This window comes from Pezoporus wallicus, unplaced genomic scaffold (assembly GCF_028554395.1).
Source record: "Pezoporus wallicus isolate ANWC-B61680 ecotype Strahan unplaced genomic scaffold, APGP_CSIRO_Pwel_v1 contig_9449, whole genome shotgun sequence".
Lineage (NCBI taxonomy): Eukaryota > Metazoa > Chordata > Aves > Psittaciformes > Psittacidae > Pezoporus > Pezoporus wallicus.
Window position 1 is genome coordinate 478685 of NW_026641531.1, and position 27118 is coordinate 505802.

At 40.3% G+C, this 27118-nt stretch overlaps 2 protein-coding genes across 5 annotated transcripts in view; one reads left to right on the forward strand and one right to left on the reverse strand.

Annotated features, from left to right (window-relative positions):
• The window catches only part of TMEM266 (transmembrane protein 266), an 86475-nt gene that overhangs the window by 45604 nt on the left and 13753 nt on the right, over window positions 1–27118 (reverse strand). For 2 of the 3 annotated variants that reach the window (XM_057424166.1, XM_057424164.1), the window contains exons 1-5: window positions 15717–15851; window positions 14494–14578; window positions 13514–13619; window positions 11537–11725; window positions 1649–1803 (exon numbers count right to left, since the gene is read on the reverse strand). In XM_057424166.1, coding sequence (XP_057280149.1) covers window positions 1649–1803; window positions 11537–11725; window positions 13514–13527 — 358 coding nt within the window. In that variant the 5' untranslated portion in view covers window positions 13528–13619; window positions 14494–14578; window positions 15717–15851. Of the gene's footprint in view, window positions 1–1648; window positions 1804–11536; window positions 11726–13513; window positions 13620–14493; window positions 14579–15716; window positions 15852–27118 lie in introns of those variants that run through there. The other variant, XM_057424165.1, reaches the window with a different exon arrangement.
• NRG4 (neuregulin 4) overlaps window positions 15796–27118 on the forward strand; it is a 48454-nt gene continuing 37131 nt past the window's right edge. The window contains exon 1 of one of the 2 annotated variants that reach the window (XM_057424170.1): window positions 15796–15924. The gene's annotated coding sequence lies outside the window, so the exon portion shown is untranslated. The remainder of the gene's footprint in view (window positions 15925–27118) is intronic. The other variant, XM_057424173.1, reaches the window with a different exon arrangement.

Genomic DNA, 27118 nt, shown 5'->3' on the forward strand with positions numbered 1-27118 from the left:
GATGGGTCAATTCATTACAATGCAAAGGAGCAACACAAGAGTGGAATGGGTCCTTTCTCGGGTGCTGAGAAAATCAGTGTAGGCAGCCTCTGAACAGTGAAATTACTTGGTTCTACCAAACACCTATAGGTCACATACAAGGTGCAAGATGCAGAGCTTTTAAGAGTATCATGCACTAGGCACATAGAGGAAGAATGATCCCTACAATAAAGTTGCCTTTAGAAGATTTTTCAGAAAATAAATGGTAAGAAAGCTGGTGCTTCCAAAGGGAAGTATCCAAAACTGTGTTAGAAATCAAAGAGAAATCAACAGAAACATTTAAACTCTTTGGCTCCACAGTAGTGACAAGTCTTTACATAAAGATGTAGCACCTCAGTGAATACTGTTTAAATTCTTCACTTAAGGACTTAGACCCATAATTGGAATCCCTGACATTTTTTGAAAGCAACAGACTTGTCCAAATCCTGGGCTTCCTCCTCCAAAGTGCAAGTTGCTACAGACTACAAATGTAACTAAGTGCCCATGCTCAGACCAGTGCGTGCAGTATGGACAGACAGGAGTGTAAATGGTGGCAACAGCATGGGAAGACAGCTCAGTCATTCCTTTATCTTATCGTGTTTATAAAATGACTGCAATTACCAATGAAGTCCCCTAAAGTAATCTAAACCCAAACGCAATACCTAAACCTTTACCGTGAATCGGCCTCCACTAATACCAATTGAGAAATCACAAAAATAAAAGGACTTCCACGGACTACAAGGATCGTTTGCTCAGTTTAAAGTTGCTCTAGAAGATACCAGGCCATGCCTCTTTCATGCTATGTATTCTTGCAGTTATTAGATTGGCTGAACCCCATCACTGCCATTTCAGCGTATCTGAGATTTTACAGATATGCTAGAGGCTGTCCTTCAGTGTTTAGCATAAGAAAAAGGTATTTGTGCTCATGTTAGCTTTGTGTCATAAAAGGAAAAAAAGAAAAAAGGGAATAGAGGAAAAGAGGGCTAGAAACACAAAGATTAATTAGGAAGCAAATCAGCAGCATTAAAATTTCCATTGTGGAACCTGCGTAGAGTGAATTCAGGTAAAGCAAAACTTCACCTAAGCTATCATTTGGCTTCCAGTGTGTTAGCAAAGTAGAATGAAGTTCTATATCATTTGGGTGCATTACAAGATAGAAAACAGCAATTTCAATTCCTACCAACCTCAGTAGGAATCGATTAATAAAAAAGCATCAAATACCCTAGCAAGTCCATCATTTCTGCCTATGGACATGCATGTGAAAAGTATCAGACATTAACGATGCACAAATGATCTTTCCCCTGTGTATACAGAGTGTGCCAGTGAAGGACAGACTTTAAGTACTAATGATAACAAGAGCTGATCTCTGCATGTACACTCAGCTCGAGTCCTTTGAAAATTTGTCCAGCACTGAATTGGGTCAGCAAAATAAGGAACAGACCTTATTGTATATATATAGACTTCACTATACCAGGGTTCCACAAAACCATATTTCTTGCCTAGCCTAGTAATCATCTAAATGGTAGGAAAAAAATATCCCCAGCATCCTCCTCCTCCCCCCTTCAAACATCTCCCAGCAAGTTAAGCCTTTATTTCATCAGAACAGAAACATAAAAATCCTCCTACTCACACTGGAGAAGCTTTATATCTATTAGGAGTTCCAGAGTCAGGAGAATCACCACCAATACTACACAGGCTACCAGGAAACCGTTGAGACTTGCACTGAGCAAAAACACCTGCCACACAGCTGCTCGTCTCCCACAGCACGGTTTTAGCCAGTTAGATCTAAGGAAATAAAATTGGGAGGAAAAACAAGAAAAGAAAAGAAGAAAAAGTAGTGAAAAAGGCAGAGAGCTAAAGAGCAATGAGCTTAGAATTACAAGTTCTGTTGTTACGGATATACTCAGTAACAACTTATGGAGACTTTGCAGAACTCACTTTTTACCAAGAAAAATACTTCTCAAAACCCACGCCCCAGAGGACTTTGTGTGTATCTCCAGCCCTCTGGGAAGTACTGGTATCCAAATGCACAGAGTAACACAAGCCTGATCATGTCCTACTACTTCCCTGTGGTTTTATTTTGACATACATGTTGCCTTCTCTGACCTGGGACTACCACAGCATAGCAGGATTCTGCCACTAGTCTAAAAGCTAATGATGTTTTGTAAGAATTTCTCTGCTATTGAATTTTATTCCTGTACTAGTAGGAAACAAATCAGACCAGAGCTGCCAAATGTGGTTCGCAACAATCAGTCCACGCCATCATGGGAAAACGAGCTAAGGTACTCCACAGCTACACCTACACCAGCAAACACAAAGCGTCAAGCCACTGGCCAGGGCTGTGTCGCTTGTCCATTTAGTCTCACTCTCACTAAAATCTTCATGGCCCAGGCCAAAAACGACTTTCCAGAGTTTGAGATAGCACAGTTTTGGGGGCAGCATATGCCAGGGACTGCACCCATACCCAGCTTAGAGGAAGTCACATTGTTTTAGAGGAAAAAGCAGATGAAGGGATCTGTGAGGAGGCTATGAGGAGCAGACCTCTGGAAGGCAGTTGATGCACCAGTAATGTTGCACTAGCATAGTGCTAAATGCACATACGAGTTTTCTTTTTTCTTTTCTTTTGAAAACATTTGCAATAGGAATGGCAGTAGCATGGATTTCAGAAGCACACAGCCCAGCCTGGTACTTTTTGTCTCCTAAAATCCCCCCCATAGTTTCACTTTAATTCAGTATCATTTCTCATCACAGTGTTATGTAATGTTCCGGTACTGGCTCACCTCTGAAAGTTCTGATGCTTGCCTCACACTTTATATTTCCAAAGATCTGTAAATATCCATTAGCTAATACAGAGCTGACACGATTTGTTAACTAGGGTTTAAAGAAGCTGCAAGCACACGGAAGTGTGGTGTGGTAACCACACTGTCTGAACTGAAATATCGATACACAGAAATCAATGGTACACAAGAAGATGATACTGATCAATTCCAAATAAATAGCTCTAGACTCAGTAACTCATGTTATGATCAAACACTTGGAAAAACATCACAAAACTTTCCCTGATACACCCACAATGCAAAAATGAGGGGGAAAGTGATGCTAAGTAGTGCTCAGAGACTTCACACTTCTGAGCAGCTTCTCAGGGTAAAGCATATGAACTAAATACTTGTACTCTGATTGTCCCATTACCTGACCATAACAGACCTTCCTCTGAAGCCTTCAGAGAAGATTTGACAAGTGTTACTATGAGGAACTTGCCCTAAGTTTAATTTCGTTATGGTTCTAGCCTGAATACAGAATGCACTAGATTTTGAATAGGTATTTTTAAAACATAAGGCAAAAAATGCCATTGGCATAGGGCCTTTTGCAAAACTTGATTTTTCAATAGATTTTAATTTACAGCAGCTCAAAACAGAATAACTTGTCTTCACTGAAACTGTTATTTTGTCCTTTGGTTTTTGGTGTTTTTTTTTTTTTGATATTTCTGAAAATAATGCTAGTGAATGGCCTTACTTAAATAGAACAGCTCTTTATTCTATCCTACATTTCCCTACATTTATCTTCCCTTTTCCAAAAAAGGCCCTTTTTGCCAGTATTTTAATATTGCTGGGCGGTTTTTCCTCTTTCCTATTCCCAGAATGATCAGTAGAGGGCCTAAGTACATTCCTTTAGAAGCTCTACATAGTTGAGATTTTCAAATATACCAAATGTACCAGTAAGAATATATCAACTGTGATGCTCAGCACACATTACATATGGCCACGATAATCATTATTCAAGCTTATAAAATACTAAAGAATGTGGAGTTATTCTGTCTGTGCAGTACTAATATTCCACTGATTCCAAAAAGCTTCTGAACAAAACTATCAGTTTATGATTGGAAAAGCAATCAACTTCAGAGGTCAAGTGCAGATCCTCTGCATGTTTACACCTATATATCACTCATAAAATATAGAAGTTGATTTCAAGGACACAAGTGTTTGAAATTTAAGAACTGAAACCACCTTGTTTCATACCTCAATTTATTACACCAAGGTTTATTTGTTCAACACTTGTCTTGAGAATGGACAGTGATGAGCATCACTGCCCAGCAGACCCCTTCCCAGACCTCCTCTAAGTCCTCTGAATCCACTGATATCAAGAATAACACTGTTTCTTTCCTGGGTGCTGCTTAGCTAGCTTGTTCCCTGTTACTTGTTCACTTCTGAAGAGCCCTGATCTTGCTTTGGGTTGCTGGTTTTGGGTTGCTTTGGTTGGTTTTTCTTTTTACTTCTTACCCTCATGCAAAGGATGTACCTAAATAATCAAAGGAACTATTTTAACTAAACCTGTTAACATACTAACCACACTAACTCCTAATACACAGATCTTCACATCTCCTTCAACCCTGTAACCTTAGTACAGTAGTATCAGTAGTCCTGCTGACTTTGGTGTCATCTGTGGATGCCATGCACTACATGGGTACAAGTAAAGTATGACTTGGGACAACTTTACTGTGCGACTTCAAACAGGTTCATTAGGCACCTCAGTTACTCTATCTCTAGAGCAGGAATATTATTTGCCTTTCTTACAACGCTTGGATGGAGTAAATAAATGTAGCAGCATGGGAATTCCGTGGTAGATGGTGACGCAGGGCTGTAAAGTTGCTATGATTCTATCATAAAAATATATTTAATGGAATTTTACCAGGGGCAATTATTTTTAAAGATACTTTCACACATGGCTTTGTGGAAAACCAATCTGTCATCATCACTGCTAGTTTTATTAATAAACAGCTTGGATAAAAGAACATAAGGCAAAACTGGGAAAGGTTTAACATATTTATCAAGTAGGAAACCACTACAAACAGTTTGTTCAAGCTGTTAACAGCTGTCACTGTTTCTATTTCCTGGTTTTGCAAACAAATACCCTGAAATCTGCATTATACCTTACCCTGTCATCTTCTTTTTATTTTTTTCTTTTGGCTAAACAGCAACTGTTTGCATTTCACAGGATGGCTATGATCAGAAAACAGAAGGATGGATGAGATCCAAATCACTACCTGAAGGATTAGAAAGGCCATGGTCAGGAAGTGACAGGAACACAGAAAGGCTACATAACAGTACAAAATTTGGCTGAAACAAAACAGACAGCAGAGCCTCACAGCAGGCTACAGGGAGCAGCTGGAGGCCTTGAGCAACTCCAAGGAATAGAGAGAGCTCTGCAGCCCTTTCCTGGGCTTCTCCTACTTCTTAGTTCAACTAGAGAAGTCAGCTACCGAGAGCTCTTCTCATCCTTTCCCCCCCTGAAGTTTTTCTGCTTTAAACACCATGGCATTTCTTGGAAGATTGCTGCAAAACTCTGGTGCTCAAATGGCAAGATTCCCCCAGTTCTCTGCCTAAACTCACACATCACCAGTTTACATGCATTTGCTCTTATGCCAATATAGTTCTTTAGCTTGATTAGTTCTTCTCCCTTGCTGGCATTTTGTCCGTGATACATTTATATACAGCAATAGCATCCACTCTTGTAATTTAATTAAAGCCCATGCTTTCTGTGAAGCAAACACTCAATTTCTATAACTGTCCTAGTAGTCCCCTCTGCATGTGAATAGCTAGCTAGAATGGTACATAATATTTTGGAATAGGTTTAATGACATAAATGCTTCCCAGTTCTATTTGAAGTACTTCGTGCTTTCTAGGATCATCTGTGCCTTCTTCACAGATGCACACCACACTGCTCACAGATATCCTGTGGTTACCTGGTATATTACTCCTCTCATTAGAAAAATTAACATAATGATCAAAAACAACCTATAAGAAACATAAGAACAGCCATACTACTTCAGAACAAAAGGCTTAGTATTCTGTCTCCAATAGCAGCCATGAGCAGATGTCTCATGATGAATAAGAGCACAGCAAAAATATAAAACTTCCCCTTAAAATTCTCCCAGCATCCAAACATTTTCAACTCGGTGACTTCCTGAGACAGATGTGGTTTCTTGGATTCTACTTCATAACAGCCAATGAATTCCTCTTCCACAAACTTGCTGAACTCCCCTTAAGGCTAAATTAGCTATTAGCAGCCACACATCCTTCAAGTAGTCCCACACATCTACTGCCCCCTGTGCAAAGAGCAACCTTTTCTTGTTTCTTTTGAACTGGGCCTTAACCTGTATCCTAGCACCTGTATCAGGAGGTGTGTGAGAAGGATGTCATGTCAAACCTTATTTTAACCTGTGTCAGATTTTTGTCACATCAACCAAATCTCATGTGAGCCTTCTCTTTTCCAGACTGAAGAGTTCCAGCTTACACAGTCATCTCCAATGGCAGGCATATCACATCTTTGATCACTGCTCTCCTTAGACTCTTTTCCAGCTCTTTTTATCTACCATATCCTTTTACACAGGGACCAGAATACACTCATGTCCAAGACATAGGCAAAACCTGGATATTGGAGAGGCACAAGAATGGCCTCTCTTTTATTCTCTACTTTTTCCTAATGAGTCCTAACATGTGATTTGCTTTTGGACCGCTGCTCAGCATTTAGCTGACCTTTTCATGAACTAATATGTCTCTTTTCCACATTTTTCCTTTGTCCATTTGCTTATCCATCTTTCAAGCTTTACACCAAGCCATACCTACTCTTAGAAAATTAATTCCAGCGTTAAGGCAGATAAATCAGAACCACGTCATTTCCACTCTCAAATAAAGGGCTTTGCAAACAGTCGTCCACGGGCTACAACTACTACACATCTACCAACGGAAAGTACTTAGGAAAAGCAAGTTCTGTTGGAAAAATACAGAAATATCTACAAACCAAAAGAGTCTGCAAATCGCTGAGCTAGAAAATGAATATTTTTTTTTACTCATAGCAGTGCTCCCTCTACCAATTGCTATTACTGATAAAAGACATTAGAGGGACAAACTCAAAGGATTTAGGTACTAGGATAAACACAGTAATGAGATATTCTGGAAAACAACATTTACAAAGATAAGCACTTAAAATGCTCTGTACAAAAGTTTCTAAATCACTGAACATCCTTGTAACATAGCCCAAAATGTCATGCATTCTCTAGTGAAGAGCTGGTCACCTCACAGGTTCTGTCAAGCTGAATGCTCATTTTCTGCTGCAGTGCAGGTCTTAGTTTTGGACCACAGCACAGAAAATAGCTGTGATGTAGTACTGCACAAAGAACAAATCAGCACTATAGTCTCATTCACTGGATTCTGCTGTTAATATTTTGCACTATCTTTCTGGATTCAGCTACAAATAAATTAAAAGTCACTTCTGTAAATACAAGGAGCTTGGCTCACTACATGAAATAGTTCTGTCCTCCAAAAACTTTGCACTTTATCTTGAGCTTGGACCTCATTATTCACCGTGTATCAGCACCATGCACTCAGAATTTTTCAGAAAAGGGACTTTAATTATGCTGCCAGATAAAGAAAAAGCAGAAGAGAAATGCAAGAACTTGGTCTATTTGAGTTCTTTCAGTTAAAGTACCTTAAGCTTTGTAGGCAACACAAGTAAAATACCTCCAAGAGATCAAAATGAAAACTGAAAGATGAATATGAAACCCAGAAATAGTGGCATCTATTTGGTGCAGCTGCAGAAGACAGACTGAAGGAACAGACATCCTTTTCTCCCAGGATGGGTAAACACATTCATTAGTGAAGGTTTGCAACCAATTTAAAATTAAAAACAGAAAACTCTCCCTGTGTTCTTTTCTGAATCTCTGTTCAGTTTTGGTTTCCCTTCCTTTAATCCCTCTTTCTCTATACCCCTCTATACCCTATAGTTTTCTTCTTAGTTTCCTCCTGTTTAATCCACTTTCTAGCTGCAACCAAACAAATTCAAGGCAATGAACAGATTATCATCAATTATCAAATTACAATGGCACAATTATATACAGCTAATGGCAAGTAAGACACATTAACTGTATGAACCCCCAACCTTTACGGCTGTTGATGTAAAACAGTATTTGAAAGGACCTTCATGTTTCAGATTTAACATACAGAAGTTCAAGAGATGCAATCTAAAACAAATACAAGAAATAATTTCAAGTTGGGGTATATCTCTCCCCTTGCTTCCCAACCAACAGGTCTTGGAGAGCCAGGCTCACAGTCTGTAAACTCTTCTATTGCAGTTGATATCTATCATGAATGATTGCTCCCTCCAATTGGAATTTAAGGAAAGTACAGGAAGGAGAGCTTCTCCGTATCCCCGCTTGTTGTTAGGACACAGGTACCACTTTCTGCATGTTATCAATTTTCCAATTACTCCCCATCACATTTATTAGTCATTGATGCAAAAACAGAAGAGAGAAACTATTTTTTTCTTTTGAAAACAGAACACTTGACTGGAAAAAAGAAATTGAGAGTGGCACTTAAAGCTGATGTTAACATTTAAAAATCCCCTGAGCTTTCTGGGTGATTAGTCTCCTTAAAAAAAATGTTTACTTATTCTTTTCATGAATGCCAAATTCAACTCAGATACAGCCTCTTCAATAAATTCGCAGACACGAAGAAAATCAGCAACTGTCCTGTTGCTTTTTGTATACCAGTCTCACCTACTCTCTAACAGAGATGTCAGAAGTGTACACCATGTGTCCTCCATGGCATCCAAGGCACGTTTTTTTATCTACGTGCCTCCAGCCTATGCCTCAATCATTTCTGCAATGTCTAAGCATGGGGTGCAGTGCACAGCAAGAGGATTCTAAGAAGTTAACTGTAGGGCAGATCAGCAGGACTAATAAGTAACAATGAACATCATTCTTATTGTGGTTCTGAGAACCAAACTACTATTTCTTCACATTGCTACAGAGTCGAAGGGCCATACCTTTATAAATAGAAATTGCTATAGTCACATAAAACAAAATGTTCTAGTTACATTATTAGTGTAATTTATCAGAACATTTCCTCTTCTGCAGAGAAAGATACACAGCTCAGTTAACATCAGGCACATCAGCCTCACTGCAGGGAAGAGGAGAGCCAGATGCAGAAATCCTTTATTGCCCACTCATTCACCTCTAGTCTGATGTCTCTCTTGTTGCTCTATGCAAGGAGATGAAGACTGACTAGTGATGAAATGCTACAACCTATATCAGGAACTAGGGACTGCGCACCATTATGCTGAAAATCAAAAGGTCAGGGACAGATGCAGCTTGTCACAACCACCCAGCATTTTCCAAGTGCAGGGATGCACCAGACCTTCCTGCTGCAGAGCCTCAGAGTTACACCAACTACAACTTGCATAGATAAGCTGTATATCTAGAACAACAGAACCACACAGGATATGTGCAGGTCATACAGGTTGGCACCTTCCTGAAATTCTCAGGGAAAAGCATACAGAATGTTATGCCTGGAGTCTACAACAAAGACAGATTGTCAGGGATGGGAAGAGGAGTCTCACATCACCTTTTAGTACTCTCTGGCATTGGCAGCGTCTTTTGATACCCCCACTGGCAACCTGCAGGGCAGCTTTGGGGTAACAGGGCCATAATTTCATGAACTGAAGTCCATAACTTCACAGTTATGAACATGAATGCTGGCAGAAACTACAGGGACTTCAATATTTTCTGCCCCGTCCTGTGCTGCCCTTTCCACACAACACTCTTTGCACATGAGGGAGATGTAAATTGTCAGTTCCTGTACCAAACTGATGTGACACATCCTACCTCCTTGTTACTCTGGTGAAAGCCATCTAACAAGGCTAAGATTTAATATCTAGCAAGGCCATAAGAAAAAAAATTAAACCACATTCATAAAATCAGACATATTCCCAACAGAGCCATGAGGTGGTATGGAGACAGTATTTTACTTTCACTGCTAGGCTTCTTGAGCTGAGTTCTGCTCCTGAACTTCACAAGGCATCAGTTGTGCTACATGCTTCTGAAAGGAAGCAGCTGCCATTCCCACAAGGCAGATGTAATCCTGGGACTGAGCTGAACACACTCAGCCAAAATGCATTGAGACATACAAACCAAAGCTCAGAATTTTCTTCAGAGAATCCACTCTACAGCTGGGATATCTGAATGGCACCTGCTTATTTCCGTTCAGACTGATAAAGCCACAAAAGCAGTCTATGTGAAGGAAGAGATCTCTGATGAGGAGAAGAATGACATGTCTATTTTCCTGCTAAAGACTGCAAAGCTGCTCAAATAGTTACAATGAGTGATCTGTGCACTTTGGCACAGTGAAGAATTGAGTTTCAGATCATGAAAATCTATAAAAATGCATATCTGAACTAAACTGGTATTTACTCAGCACCAAAATAGCCTGAGGGTTACACCTGCATACTCAAATTAATTTTTAAGTACCTCTTTGCTATGCAGGGTATTTTATGTTACAGTTGTACCATACTTATATAACCTACTTGAAATGTATTTCCCCTTGTTTGGAGGAACAACTTTCTGGAGATGTCTCATAAAGTCCAATTTGGAAAGAAATTAAAGGCAAGAGCCTTCCCCCACATACTGCTTCCTGACTACCATACAGAATACCTGCTGAGCAGAGATCAAGCAGGTCTCTCTGCTGATTTCTGAGCACAGGTGAAAACCCATTGAGCTGTTAATAAATGAAGGCTTACATAAAGCCTAATGTCTTCACCAGTGAGAGCTCTATTTGACTTACTGTGAAATGCTTTTAGACGGATCTTACTAACAGTGGAATATATATACATTCAGTGTGTGACACACAGTGGCACAGTAATCACAGAATCAGAGGGGCTAGGCATAAGCACTCACCTCACCTCTGTCCCAAGGGATGTTAAACTAGAGTGTTATCATTCCTGACAAACACATCTTCACAACACCTAGCAACTGCAACTCCATTCCCCTCCTCCCATACCAGTTTGTCTATCCCAGCACTTCACTACCCTCATTTTTCTCTTTTGCTGCAATTCAAGCTTCTTCTTGTCCTAAACACCATGGAGATCAGTAATATACTATTCTTTTTCTGGTGAGGAAAACAGTCTCTTACAAGACCCCCTGAAAGTCTCTTCTTCATGTTAAATACAGTTACTTGTTCTGTGAAAACAGGAGTAGTTTGCATACACATTATCAAAGACAACATTCTCACACAAGCAAGCTATTCAAATCACTCTGTGAAAAGTATACAGTCTGTCCAGGAATCAGCAGTACTATGTCATTATCTCTCAGTCAAGAGATGCGCAACTATGTGCAAGAACCACAGTAGCCAACTCGGTCAGCCTGCAATTCCCCCTGAAAACCCTTTTCACAAAGGGCCTTCAGCAGGCCATTCTGCCTGCCAGGTGGGTAGATGCCTGCTCTAGTTTTCCCTGAAGACTTCCAGACTGTGATCAAATAGCAACTATGAATCACTTAAAAGTGTAAAGAGCCCCAAACCAGCACAATTAGTTAGATTAGAAAAGTTCTCTTCTTAAAACTGTTGTAACAGGACGGAAGAGTTTGAGGACAACTGGCTGCACCTCTCCAGCTCAAGGTTTTCTTTTGTACAAAGCCATGAAATTCACATAACATAAAACTATGAAACAAAATCACGTCATTTGTACTTACCCTTCTCTTTGGTACTCCTCATCCAAATTTGACAGAAGCTGGGACCCAGCCACAGACAGATCAAGTGCAGCTAAAGGTAGATCTCGATAAGCAAAATTGACAAGCTGCACAGGGGCAATGCTTTTGGTCTCTTCTTCTACTTGTTGTGAAATTATTTCAACTTCCGAAACACCACCTTCTATTGTAGACCTGAAAATGTAATAGGCAAAATAAAACCAACCCTCTCTCTCTCCACAGATATAAATATAAATGAATGTAAATAAGCAAGCAAATAAAAATAACTTAGAACAACAACTTGCAGAATCCTTAAAAGCCAGCAACTTAAAAGGCCTTTGCCAAGACACGGAGGAAGGTGTCCTCATTGAGAGGACAAACCAAATCTCTCCACATTTGTCTTCATGAATCCAAATAAAATATTTGTGCAAAACAGAAGGCTGGCATGTAACTGTGCCAACTAAATCCTCACTGCTCTGTGAGTTACATCAGTGAGCAATGAGCAGCTCAGCTTATTAATCATTTCATACAAAGCAACTGTTCATTAGTGGATGCAGTTTGACCCCTCTTCCACTGTGGGTCAATATTAAAATAGTTTTGACGGATGGCAACTTATCATCTAGTGCATGTGAAGGATGGCTTTGTTATAGGAGACAGCTTGCATGTCAAGCTGCTAGCTCCATTTGATTCACAGTAGGTGCAAGCATAAACTTCTCCAGCTTTCATCCAGGAGAGCTTGCTAACTTCTAAAGAAATCTAAGGCTACTTGTCTCAGGTTTTCTGCAGCAGGAGCGAAGATACTCTCTTTCCTTAAGGCTATACTGAAAAAGTTCCTGGCACTAACTTCCCTCTGTTATATGACTGGAGAAGTTATATTGATGATTTTGGTTTAGAGAAGCTTATTAAAATCTTCCAGCTATTAAAGAAACCTGATTATCAGCTATTTTGGTGTGGGGTTTTTTCCCCCCCAAAAATAAAAAAAAAAAAAAATAAAAAATAAAAAATGTACAGAATTTCTTAACTCGTACAACTTGTAAGTCTAAAGCTGTGGGTGAAGGAACTAAAATTCTATGTGAAAGAGCTACAGATTCTGTTGGTCAGAGCCTCACCATTAGACTAACCCTCTGGGGCAGAAAACATGATTCCTAAATTCAAAGGAGCTAACTGCTGCCAGCATTACACAAGAAAGTAATTTTAAAAATCACAAAACGCTGCTATATTTGGCAGGGAAATGCTGCAACTGGGTCATACTATGGCAGAAAGTAGAGGTAGAAAAAAGTACTATTTGAACAACCTAAAGGCTTACTTTATGTTCTTGTTAGTCTAACTAATAATGGAAAGTAAATAGATTCATTTCCAACAGAACAGTATTGCTCTGTCAACAACCTGAATCAGAAGCCCAGAGGGAAGAGCTAATTTTAGCAGGAATTTTCTTTCTTTGATTTTCACCTTTAGTGCCATCCTGTGGACATTTACTCTTACAAGTCCAAGCGGGTTCAGTTTTGCACAGAAGAGAATACAATGAACCAATTTCCAGTATTATAAAGGAAAAAGGGTTGGTGCAGCCTTCCCTCTCCCAAAAGTATTTAGATTCTGCATCCTTAGACAGACTAAATGACAGACAGTGTCTGATCTGACGGAAAAGAAAAACAAACCAAATCAACACACTTGAGCTGGAAACAGTTTTGGGACAAGGTCTGGTGGCAGTAAAGAAAAAAGGCAAACATCCGACAGTAACATGACATAGTAGTTCCCAGCCACTGGCTGTTAATAACACATCAGACATGTTTGCAGCATTCACGACTTTTCTGCCAATTCACTCTTTAAACAACTGATCATATCCTACACCTCCTCAAAATAGCAACTTCTCCTTCCAGTAATATTGATAGAACCCTTGTGATGTCACAACATCATTCTCCTACAAGTAGCAACCTATTCCCTTTTATTTAAGGTAAATTGTAACTATCCTCACATAGTACTTACTGAGGATTGGTCATGTTGGAGGATGCAACCAAATCAGCTCTGGTTCCAGTATATAATTAATTCCAACTGCTCTGCACAGAAGTTCTAGCCTTCCAAGATTAGTTCTCTGTGAGAAGCAAAACAAAGTTATCTAAAACACGGTTGAAAGAACTCCAAACGGCTGCATTGATGTTTGCTGTTCATAGTAGGGAAGCTGTAAAGTTACAGTGCATTTACACACGGACATCTGCTCATATACATACTTCTGCAAGAATGCAGGTCTTGCTTTAAACCACTAGACTTTTGAGAAAGATATCCAAGATCAGAGTGGGGAGCAGATTTTCAAAGAAAGCTCTGTCAACAGGGTTCAGGGGTTTGTCCATTTTCTGGTTGGAACTGTGCTCCTGACTGCCTTTGCTAGAAAAGCTCTTCCAAGAATTAATTCATGTTGTCTAACATTCCAGATGGGCTGGTATCCAGATAGTATTTTGATCATCAAAACCCATGAACACATTTGAAAAAGGCACCGCGTTTGCTTGTGGCAAAATCTCCACTTGTGTTTTATGCGTCTCAGTGCACGGCAACTGGAATGGGAGAGGACAAGCTGTGAGAATGGAAACTGCTGATGTGCAAGTTTTGGTAGCTGTAAAAATATAAACTGGAGAATAGCATTTAAGAAACAAAATTTCTTAGAAAAAGGTATCATGAGAGACTTTGTAGAGCCACTGTCAAGACTATATGCTAAATAATTTGTAAAAGTAACATAAAAGCATACTGTTAAACAGAAACAGTCACTGGCAAATTAGATTGTCACTAACACTAATACCAAAAATAAAAATAAAAATCATTGTAATGGAAAAAGCTTCTCATACCAAACTTTATACTGAAGTCCCAGGCTGAACTGTTAGTATTGGTCAAGTATTTACAGTGGAGACATATGAATGTAGCAAGAGCATGACCCTTAACAATCACTTGATACTGAATAATAACATTGAACTTACTTCTTTTGTAGAGCCATTTCCAAGGCTTTATTTCCTGTCTTGTAAAGCATGGCCAGGGCTTTCTCACATTTTCCAGATGATGTGCCTGGGTATGCAAAAAGAAAGGGCCTACGCTGTGATCACCCTCCTCAGGTAAGTAAGTCAGCCAAAAGCAATCTAATTATTCATATGAAGAAATGACCAACTTTAAAACAGACAAAAACATACACGCTCCATTCATCTGTAATGTTGTGATACTGCTAACGTCAGACTACACAGCAAACTTTTCTCAGATAAACTTTCCCTGACACAGCAGAGACTTGATTCAACATCCATTCGGTATCAATGGGAGTCTCTTTTCTGCCCCTTGCAGTTCTTGAATTATTCATCTTATCCTATTTGCTAAGGTAGCAAAATACTAAAACATTTGCCTAAAATTATACGTGTTTAAATTATACACTGAAGGGATTTGGTGAATCTGCACCTCTGACAGCCTCATGATAGCAATTGTTACACCTACCAGCACCACAAAACTAAGGAATAAATACCAGCCTTGTTTCGCAATGGCAGCTCCCTGATAGCTCATTTGGGGTTGACATTTTACAACACTTTAAAAGAAACCCCAATTTTTAGTGAAGAACTTTACCCAAATCAATTGTTTTAAGCACTCGGCCTGAGAAAATGGTAAAGGTCCTGTGCACCTCTCTTGTGAGACTCAGGAAATTGAGAATCCTGCTAGAACTGCATTTGCAGGCCTGGAGAATAGAAGGTAAATAGGGATACAGCCAAATTAGGAAATGGGAATAAAACCGATGGGAATTGGCCTCAGAGGACAGGCAAACAGATGTAGAGATGGGAATTTCTTACTAAAAACCTCACCATTTCTCTGGGAGACAGCACAGTGCTAACACACACAATCCCTCCCCTTCCCAGAGGGGGTTTAGAAAGCAAAACAATGACAAAAACATACAGCTGGATTTAAAAAAAAAATAATCTTTTATTTTAAATTAATCTCTAGATTTTGAGGGAACTGAAGTCAAACAGTAGGGCCAGCAACACTATAAAGTTCTTTCATGTAGGATATGAAATATTTGCCTCTCCAGAACACAGCCCAAATGTGGGATTTTTTTCTCATGCTGGAAATACATTCACATGTGGACAGGATTTTGCTTTACAATTCAACACCATCTGACCGATAAGCCAGACCTGCTGGAGCTGGCAGCTCTACAGATAACATTCCTCACCACCAGGACTGAAGGAGAAAGTTGCAGCCAGCTCTTCTGATAGCTCCACAGGGAGCAGAGTCCAACCCGCCTCAGCAGAAGGGACTGTTACCATGACATAAGGTGCTCACAAAGGTGGGACGAATAACGTGGGACCTGGAAGGAGATAGAGGGAGTCAAGTCTCCAAAGGACTCAGTGGAGCCTTCCAGAGAGAAAAAGTGGCAAAAAGTGAGTAAATTCTGGTGCAGATAACTAATGTGTTAGCTGATCTAATGAATTAAAAAGACAAATAGTTGATATGTACAGTAAGAGGGCAGCACAACCAAAATCTTCAAAACAGATGTAATAGGCTCTGTATATCTATATCCTAAATGGATTACTATGATTCATGCTTCTTTCTAGGCTTAATGCAAGCAACAGAGACGTCTTACCGTATACTGATATTTTGCAGAAACTTATTCTTTCTATTCACTCCACCTCATTTGTTACATTCAAAACTTCCTTAAAAAAAAAAAAATCCCAACTTTTGTAGCAGCATAAACCACTTCCAACTTCCATCAGGAAAGTTAGAGCACGGAGATTTTATTCTTCTGCACGTATCTCACTGGCATTCCTGTAGGATTTAGTTTAGGCAAAGAACAGTGATGTGGCTCTCATCCCTACCAACAGAGATGGGCAGGAGGTAGAGAGGCCAACCTTTGGGTATTCCACCCCCACCCAAGTGGAAATTCTTCCATACAGTCCTTTCCACACCTATCCTACTAAGTGTTTGGTAGACAAAACGCTTCATCTCTCATGGTCTCATCCAAGGGAATTAGTTAACAGTTCCAGGGGGTTGTTTTGAAATTACACCCCCCACCCTCCTTCCCTTCTTGGAAGTGAGATCAGAGAGCACACGGTGAATACCGAGTTGCCATGTGAGTAGGAGCAGTGCTGGTTCTGGGAGAATTCAGTAATTCTGTTTGTTCTATGGTGTGTTTTCAAGGTGAGATGGCTGTAGAAGGAGCACAGTTTCCAAAGTTAAACAGAATGAGTTTGAAAAGGAGATATGACAGAAAGGAAGCAATAGTCCCAAAAGGTTTCTAATGCAAGCTTTGAAGTGGTATAAAGCCCAGAAACACCCACTGGACTAAATGACTGACATAGTGTCTTGTATGTATCAAGAGGACAGCACGATCTGCTGGGAACTGTATTTCTGCAGCTGGATTTCTGTACAGAGTCAGGTTTGCAGCCCCGTAACTCAGCTTAAAATGTGGGGGATCGCAGTTCAGATCTCAACAAAGCTGACTCAGCTCTTCACTCCTCTGCAGGAGACAAAGTAAGCTGCACCCAGTTCACTGAGCTCCTTCAAAGGGCTTGAAAAGTGCTGTACTGGCCTCGCAATCCCCTCAGCTTTCCTCTGTTCTTTGCACAGGTATTACACACGCCAGCGTTCCTCAAAGCTTTTGAGGATATCCTTTGCTTACAGTTTCTTTCACCCCCTCCCCTGTGGGGACATCAGCAAGCAACTGCTTCACAGCTCACAGGTTATGCTCAGAACCATGCAGGCTGAGAAGTTTGGTCATGCGCTCTAGCTGAGCAAAGGTTCCTGCTGCTGCCCTTGCCCAGCACACATCCTGCCCCAGTTAATTTGTTAATGTTTAGATAAACCTTCTATTGTCAGCCACCACACTTTGGCTGTAACTTGCTAATAAGGAGATAAAGTCCAGCTTAAACAACACAAAACATAGAACCCAGTTTGGAAAACATAGCTTAAATCATAGCATGTTTGTACATACATTCCAAGCTAAACAAAAAGCAAAACCAAAACAAAACCCCAAGAACAACCTTAAAAATCATTTGTACTCCACTTGCGCATGAAAATCATGACTCTTATCATTGAGTTAAGCAGTCTTACAAAATACATCTCACAATGCAGTGGGTGCAACCGGGGTTAGGGAGTAGGAAGATGGTTCAATTTAAGCCTTTTGCACTGAAGTTTCTACTAACTTGTGCCCTAATGGAGTTGAATTTAAAACCACCCAGTTTGGAGGCATTTGTTGCATTTGCTCACATTCTGAGGAGTATTATCATGAAGCTGTAAGCCCCTGTACAAAATATAGGCACTAACTGAAACCTCTAGATTACGTACTTACAAGTAGCTACAAACCCAATTCTGACATGTTCTGCTAACTAACGATTCTTCCACACAGTCCCTCAACAGCAGCTCAGACCCAGTTTGCATTCAAAGCAAATGCAATAGGCCTCACTTGAGGAAACACAACCATTTGCCAGACGGCAGGTTTTGCATAGTCTTGCCCAGCTCCTTCCTCTGCCCATACCATAGCCATGCATCTGCAACACGGGCCATGACTGAGAGCTGGACCAGGAAACTGAGCTGGCATTATCTTCCTTTTCCTGCACTGCATCCTGCAGGATGGCTTCCATGATGCAGGTCACAGTACAGCTCCAAGAATAGCTATGTCGGCAAAACTGAGCAGGTAGGGCAGTGCACTAGGGGCACAGCCACAGGAATAAACAGTATGGTGGAGAAAGCCTTAAGGTCAGAAACACTCAAATCAAAGACAATGTGTTGACACCTCACCCTTGGCAATATTCAACTGCAGTAAGCATCCAACCTGAAAATGCGGAACAGACTGGGGAAGGGGTGAAAATGAAAAGGACTTTGTGTGTTTTTTTCTCCTTCTACAACACGCTGGAGCTTTTTATTGTTTTATTCTGAATCTAGTACACATCAGGAAACGGAATGTTGTTTCCTCTGTTCAATAATGTTCTTCTTTCAGTCTATAAATATACTTACATGCTCTAAAGTTCATATGCAAATAATGGCTACTAAGGTTCCTACTGGGCAATCCTAAGGAGCTCCTAGACCTACTGAGAAAAACAGGGAAAGAGGGAATCATCTGAAATAGGAGTAACCAGACATTACCCAAAAAGCTTTCAAAGAGAAAGAAGTGTGATTTGGAGGTAGCTAGATTTAGCTCTTGTGAATGAGACCAGCCAAATCTCTTTTGTGATTAACACCACTGATAGCACCCCGAGGATCAGCATGAACATGATGCGATTGCTCATCTCTACCACTGCAAGTCACATTTCTCCAAGAACTGAAACTAGGGTAGGCTCCCCAGGATAGCAGCCTGACAAGTCTGACCACTGGTTTTGTTTCAACCTCAGTGAGAATTTTAACCAGCTCCACACACTGCATTCAGAAAGTTTTATTGGCCATGTATGTCAGAATTGCTTCCTTCAGAAATCCAGCAACCTGCACTTCTGAAGAGGAAGCCCAGAAAAATCTGCAGGAGAGGTCCCAGGCTGAACAAAATTGGAGGGATTTTCCCATAACTGAACATCCCTAATCCCACTTTTATTTAAGACGATATCTTGATAGAGTATTCGTTTATTTGGCTCTCCATAGTGAATAGGAAACACTTCCTTTTTTTTGTTAAAAAAAATTACGTTTGTCAAAATCTTATGAATGCAGAGATGCTACAAAGAAAACAAACTGCAAATTCATTTCCTTAACAAGTCAAGTACATTTGATATGTATTATATTAACACTGCAGATTCCCAGTTCATTCCTATATCTAAACATTCCCATGCCAGACCCAGAAAAGTAAAGAGGTACAAAAGATACAGCTTTTTACTTCAAGGAAGAGCGGACACTGAATTTTGCATCTTTTTACGGAGGGATCTACAGTAAAGTTTTCAAATACATCACATTAAAAAAAAAAAGGGAAACCCCTCCATCCCAGAAAAAGTATTTGGATTTGAAAAAATGTAGCCATTCACAAATTATGAAATAGCAGATTTGAACTTGCTCGTGCAGCCATAATTCTATCCCCTTATGGATCATCCTGTATGCTGAAATTAAGCAGAATGCTGTTAGGGGAAAAAAGGAGCACATAATCATCAAGCTAAATACTGTCTCATTATTCCTAAGTATAGCTCCTACTTTCTAGAGAGAAGTTTAGACAAGCCAAAAAAGAGACCAATGATCTTGTGCACAATCATCATAATCTCTCCTCAAATCCATCGTGATCATTGGTCAAATCTTCAACTTTTCAGTACTTCAAATTTGGACTACAGGACAAACACCACTAGCTGGAAGAAAGTCTGTAGAGGAGGACTAGAACAGTACCAACTCCCGGGAGAGCTCAGTCAAGCCCACCCTCTTCCAAAGCTTGCCGATGTGCAGCACGTGGTACTTCCAGCCAGAAGGAAAGAGGAGGAGCCGTTCTGTTTGGGATGGTTATGAAAAGACTCCACCCATGCTCCTTTCCTCTGCTGTCTCTTCACTTAGAAACTGGGGAGAAAAAAGAGGGGTTATGTAGTCTTCTGTGATACGCAAACACTCCAGCATGAATACACTTCCAACACATACTAGTGCTGCCCTGACAGCTCCTGTGGGCTGCCACTCCAGCTACACAGGGCACACTGACACTGTTGAAATTCAGTTGTTCTGATACACTATCAACGCTTTTCAGAAAAGGCACAAAATCAGCAGGCATTGCAACAGCAGTCCACCATGTAGCTTTCTCCTAGCCAAATTTTAACACTGTGGCAAGTAACGGGAACAACGTGACACCTCAAAAGGCTGAAAGAACTGAGTAATTATCCAGGCTACTTAAATAGAAAGTTTGTTCTTAGCTTCTTAGTAAGGAATGTGCTTTCATTCACTTAGATTACTCATTAGATCTCTTATTCTATAGTAACTCCAAGTTTACCATTTACCATTTTGCAAGCTGCCCCCATTAATCTGTAATTAATTGGCAATCCCAACCAATTTAAAGTCACCAATTTAACACTCTACCAGTATAGAGTAGTTCTCTATAGCTTCCCCATGTGGCTAAAGTGGAAGAAGAAAGTCCCACACTATAAGGCTCTCAAGTCCAGATAATGAACAAAAGAGAGTAATCACATATTTTAAAGGTCCCTTCACACATTTGTCTAATCTTCAAAGTTTGGGCCTGCATAATAAGAAGGGAAACCACAAAAGTGCACTGGGCATTTCACATGAGCATTAGGCACAGGGCTGCCAGTTTATGCTATTTTATTGCATGTCTCAACATCTGCTCCACTGCTGATGCTGGCACTTTCATTTGAGAAAAGTGAAGCCATACTTACACATACAGAGCAGCACCACTTAGACCAGACATGGCTCCTAGAGAGGTGATCTCTCTTTATGGCCCAGCACAAGGATACAACAGGGACCACAGGCAGTTTCGGCAGACTGTTGTGTGTATATTGCTTCTGGGCTCTCAGTTGGAAAGCTCAGTTATTTGTTAGCACTTGCCATGTGCCACTGCACATGTCAATAGGAACAAGCCCGGCATCAATGGCTCCACTGGGCTGAAAACATCTGTTTATTTCCAAGCTGGAAATGACTCTGGGATCAGCCAGCACATGGTTAAAAGGTCATTTAGACAAATCTCATACCACAGGTGTTCCCCCAGTCCAACACAGACTTTTTGTGCCACAAATTCTGTTTTTAAAAGGAAAAAAAAAAAATAACTCCAATTTCCTTTGGATTAAATATTAAAACATTAAATTTGAAACCCAAACAATGTTTTTAGTTGCTTAACTAAACAACAATTCCATTTTTGAATTTTACATGTTTGCGGGTGACGCTAACATAGCTGAGTCATATTAAGCAAAATGATTACTATTGGAAGCAAATCAAGCACCAGTTTAGTTTTAAGTAAGTTTGGTCTCTTTGCATCTATCAAAAGTCAACTCTTGGATTTTGCTTCTATTTCTCCTTTTCTTACTGCCTGGAACTGCAGTGAAAAGCCACTCAGAGACCTGCAGCCATGTCTGTTGTTTTCAAGACATGCAAATTGGGTCCAGCCACTCTCTAGAATACCAAAGAAAAAATACACACATTTTCCAACATGCTAGAATGAATGTTTTTTTTTAGTTCTATACAGACACCTGTCAGATCTTCTGTGATTAGATTTGCATTAAATCTCATGTCCACCTAATTTTTGCAGTCTGCTAATGGTTTTTGTGGTAAAAATGCAAGTCCATCTGAATCCAACAGCAAAAATTACTTGCATATAGCTGGAATTTCACTCAGACTTGTAATACTAGTGACAGAGCAACACAAACACTAGAGCCAACCTGCTCCGAGATGTCCTTCAGTTCAATGTATATCTCTATTGAGGGGCGACACTGTCAACGTGTTTTAGGGGACACTTAGTCATGTGAAAATACTAGGGTCAACCACTGTCTGCCAAGAAAATGGTGAAAGTTCACTACCTTTTAATTTCCATCCACAACATCTGCTGCTCATCTTATTTGGAGTGTAGCCTTCTAATAAATACAAATTGAGCATCTGCCCATACCCTTAGCTTATGGTAAATTGATGATTGCTTTTCAGCCATTAGACTTCAGCCTTAAGACTCTTCCTCAAGCTATTAATTTTTATTTTCTTTAGAATTCTGGGCCTAACAGATTCTGTATTGAAACACCTTTAGAACATTGCAACAGTCCTCTCTAATTTTCTTGAGGAGCTCACGTCAACCAAAACACAGAAGATTCACAACACTACAATAAGAATAGGTGAAAGTATAGAGACTACCTCATGAGAAATTCTTGGCATTCATTTAGTCTCTTGGAGCTGAGGATTTCAATGCATCTTACCCATTATGGCTCCAAGATCCATAAATATTATATTCCTATATAAGGAGACTGAGAAAAAAGTTCTTTAGACCAATTCTGTCTCACATTTCAGCAGTACAGGATCAAAACAAACCTAAGCAGACTGATACTAAATCCAGTCAAGCTATTGGACAAGTCACATGCAGCACCTGGAAGTAAGGATTTCATTCTAAGAACCAATTATACTACAAACATACTTTTGAGAAATATCTATGTCCTGTCCTGCCTGGTAAGTATCACGGGCAGCCTTCCAGGCAAAATGCAATAAATGTGTATAAATTCATGGCCTGACTGAGTATCTTAAGAGCAAGTATATAATAATTAGTCCACTGATGTGAACTACATAGCTCTTCTCCCAAACAGCACTCTGTTTTGTAGTTTAGTTTCTGGAAACAAATAGCTTAAATAGCTGTTTTGATTGTAAACTTACAAATAGCTGCAGATTTCATCCTGGTGATGCAGGATGAACCTCACCCTGCAAGAGCAAACAGCTAATAAAGTTCCTGAACTTACACTTCCTGCCTGGTTTTTCAGAGAAAAGTGATTTCACACAGTGTGGACACAACAGTTGTACTATTTGTGGCTGGGAAAATCTTTCCTGACCACTGGGAGCCTAAAATGCAAGATTTAACTGCATTTAACTGCATACTGATAGTCATTATTTCAACATACAATTAAGTGCATTAGTTGTATAACCCCTCAGCAGGTGATGGAATGCACTTGCTACATATAATAGGCCAGGTTTCTGCCACCAAACACTAATGGTGGGGGCATGTGCCCAAGCTGTGATATGCAGGCCCCAACAGTCCTACACAATCTGGAGGAAACAGCCCACCCAATGCACACATCAACTAGCCAGTAATTTCCACATTTAGTAACCAGGCCTGCACTTCCCCCCCCTCACTTCTCACTGAGCTCTAGAAGGTACCATAGGGGATGTATACATGGCCTGTGTACATCTAGAGTCTGCCTAGACTGTTTTCTGTGAGCTGCATAGGTAAGAGAACAACTCTTCCCACTGGACCTGGAAATAGGATGCCCTGCTCATTGCAGGTGGGTTGGTCTAGATGATCTTTGAAGGTCCCTTCCAACCCAAACTATTCTGTGATTCTATGAAAAGCAGCACAGCAACAAAATACATGGAGAGAGAAAGGTGGGAATCTGCTTTGACACTTGTTGCAGCCAAATCCCAGGATATGGCCTGGTGAGGAATTCATGCAGCAAACAAGCAACACCCCTAAGGCCAGTTTAATATAAAACTACAAATTATATGTACCTCATGAGTAATTACACTTTTATTTCCACCTTACACTGTGCATTTAAAGTAGACATTTTGGGGTTCAAAAAGAAGTATTTTCATTTTAAAATAATAATTTCAGGCACTATCCATACCTAAATAGATGCCTTGGAATTTTAAGGCTCTATTTTTGCTACTTACAAAAAATCCAAACCAAAACAAAACACCAGAAAAACATTTTATTGGCCTTTTTTAATGGAACTTTAATTAAGCATTAGTTTTCAGAACTCTCTTGCTAGAGACTATTGATCCATTAGTTATTTCGTTTGGAATACAAGAAGGGTCACTGAGGTATGAAGAGAAATAGTTTCTGGAAACGTTGAAAAGCATTTGCTCTTCACAGGCATGCTGAATTCTTCCTACAGGAAGAAGCTATTTGCTTATTCATACAAATACATATTAAAATGCAGCTGGCTGCTGGTCATATTATACACCACACATGGAAAGTAAAAATGTCAAACTGATCTCCCTCACACTCCTTCAAGAATATGTAACTAACATCACTACCCCTGCCCAGCCCTCATCTCTTTTAAGCTCTGTCAGAACAGAGGACTGATAGGAGTAAACGAAGGGCACCACAAACTACTGAATAAATTCAGCGAAACAGTGCAGGACAGCCACCCATGAACTCCCTTTGTTTTAAAGCAGAGAACTGCCAGCTTGTGCCCTTCCACTGCCAGCATCAGTATCACAGAGAAACTCGAGATTAAATGCTCGGTTGCTAAGGGCTCACAAAGTTGACTCTTCACTAGGAAATTAATCTTGCTGTGATCACTGTGCACACAGAACCAGTTTTCCCTGTGGCACACTAATTTCGTGCTACTGCTAACATACTAAGAAATCCATGTTGTAAAGCAATGACGATGGTACTCTGGGATTCAGATTTAAACTTTACTTCTGTATTCCCTCACAGGCTTCTGTGATGTACTTTGAATCAGCACCTTAAAGACACATGGTAAAACTGAGCACTATCACAGTTGACTGCTAATTAATGAAGCTGTGGCCACTACTGTGTGACCCAGCACAGCAGTCATCCTGCCACACCACCCTTAACAGCTCTATATTAGCAGTACCTTATTTAGCACTTCAGGTCCCATGACCCATATCCAATAAGGAGGTTCTGTCTAATACACTGATGAGATAAAAGGATGCTTCTCAAGCAGTGGTTATGCAAGGGATCTGTACTGCAAAACAAGTCCCAAAACACTAAGCAAATGCTAAGTTATAAATAAACCACATTTTTGCTCTTAAACCTATAACACACACCAGGCAGCTGCTTGAAACTGAACCAGTCTTACAGCTGCAAACACAGGCTTTTGTTAAGATTCATCAATTCACCTTTATTGAAATAAAAAGCCTCACCCCCCCACCCCCCCCCAACTTCACCAGGATATACATTAACATTTCTAGGAGGTAGGAAACTAAGAAAAACATGTCCAAAGACAACCAGATGAGAGCAAGGAAGCTGTATCTGTATTAACTATTGGATTAAAATCATGACTAGCTGGTCAAACCATTAGTTTGGTCAAACCATTAGTTTATTCAAACCATCAATGTCGCACTAACCCCTTCAACACAATCACTACCTGCCACATAACTTCTGTCTCCAACCAAAGGCTCCCTAGCACTTTCAATGAAATTTAAGTAAACTAATGAGTGCATACTCCCTAACTAAACCCAAAGTCCAAGACCTCATAGCAACTACATGCCAGGGTCTGGATTAGAACTAATCTTTCTGACTTTTGGTCTGGCACTCAGTGAAAAATGCCACTGTCATAGAAAGAAAAGCCTCTGTTATTATAAGCGTAGGTTGTTGGGGTTTTTAAAATACATACATAAAATCTTCCAAAAGTAAGATTAATTTTGTTTTAAAGTCTTGTTTGAGTCAGAAATATAAACACACAAAACCCAATATATATTCTCCAACAAAACATGAAAATCTGCAAGAAATAAAGATTAGACTGGCCTCAGGTTAGAGATTTACTCTCTCAACACTTTAAGAACAAGCAATAGAAATAAGACAAACTGCTTGCTGTGAAGACCAATAAGGGATTTAAAGAGGCAGTATCTTGTGACCACTCATTGCTAACCTTCATAGCTCCAAAACACCAGTCCTTTATGAAAATGTTGCTCTCCCATGTTGCCCTTCTCATTCTCAATATACTGATTTCAAACATGATGTTGACAATTGATAGTTCATGACCTGTTGAGACTATAACAGTTGAAAAACACAAGATAGAAAGTTTTCAGATGGTATCAAACATGCTCTCAGGCCATAATCAAAGGCATCCACTGTAAACTTCGGGACAAGACTGAGACAGGAAAGATGCCAAGATGACAATCAGAATTTCATGATTTTTAAGGTCCTAGAAACAACCAGTCTTTCAGGACAAGACAAATTGGCTTTTGTTATTCACATACTACTTCAAGACCCATTAAGTACTTCAGAAGGTGGTTTCTGAAGTGACATAAACTGTGCTCCAAAGTAATTAATCTGAGACAATATTTGCAGGAATAAGACTACACAGTTCTGAATAAGTATATACTAAATATATATATAAGGGAAATCCTTCCTGACCAATTTGGTGGTCTTCTATGATGGGGCAATGGAATTGATGGACAAAGATAGAGCAGTTGATGTCATCTACCTGGACTTGTGCAAAGCGTTCGACACTGTCCCACATGACATCCTTGTCTCTAAATTGAGGAGACATCAATTTAATAGATGGACCACTCAGTGGATAAAGAACTGGCTCGATGCCCACACACAACAAAGAGTTGTGGTCAATGGCTCAATGTCCAGCTGGAGACCAGTAATGAGCGGTGTCCCTCAGTGATTGGTGTTGGGACCAGTCTTGTTCAACATCTTTGTCACTGACATGGACAGTGGGATTGAGTGTGCCCTCAGCAAGTTTGCCGACGACACCAAGCTGTGTGGTTCAGTTGATACCCTGGAGGGAAGGAATGCCATCCAGAGGGACCTTGACACGCTTGTGAGGTGGGCTGATGCCAACCATATGAAGTTTAACTATGCCAAGTACACCTGGGTCAGAGCAATCCCAGGCACAGCTATAGGTTGGGCAGAGAAGAGATTCAGAGCAGCCCTGTGGAGAAGGACTTGGGGGTGTTGGTCGATAAAATACTTAACATGAGCCAGTTTCAGTGTGCGCTCGCAGCCCAGAAAGCAACCGTATCCTGGGCTGCATTAAAAGCAGCGTGACCAGCAGGTTGAAAGAGGTGATCCTGCCCCTCTGCTCTGCTCTTGTGAGACCTCACCTGGAGTATTGTGTGCAATTCTGGTGTCCTCAACTTAAAAAGGACATGGAACTGTTGGAATAAGTCCAAAGGAGGGCCATGAGAACGATCGGGGACTGGAGCACCTCCCTTATGAAGACAAGCCGAGAAAGTTGGGGCTGTTCAGCCTGGAGAAGAGAAGGCTGCGTGGAGACCTCATAGCAGCCTTCC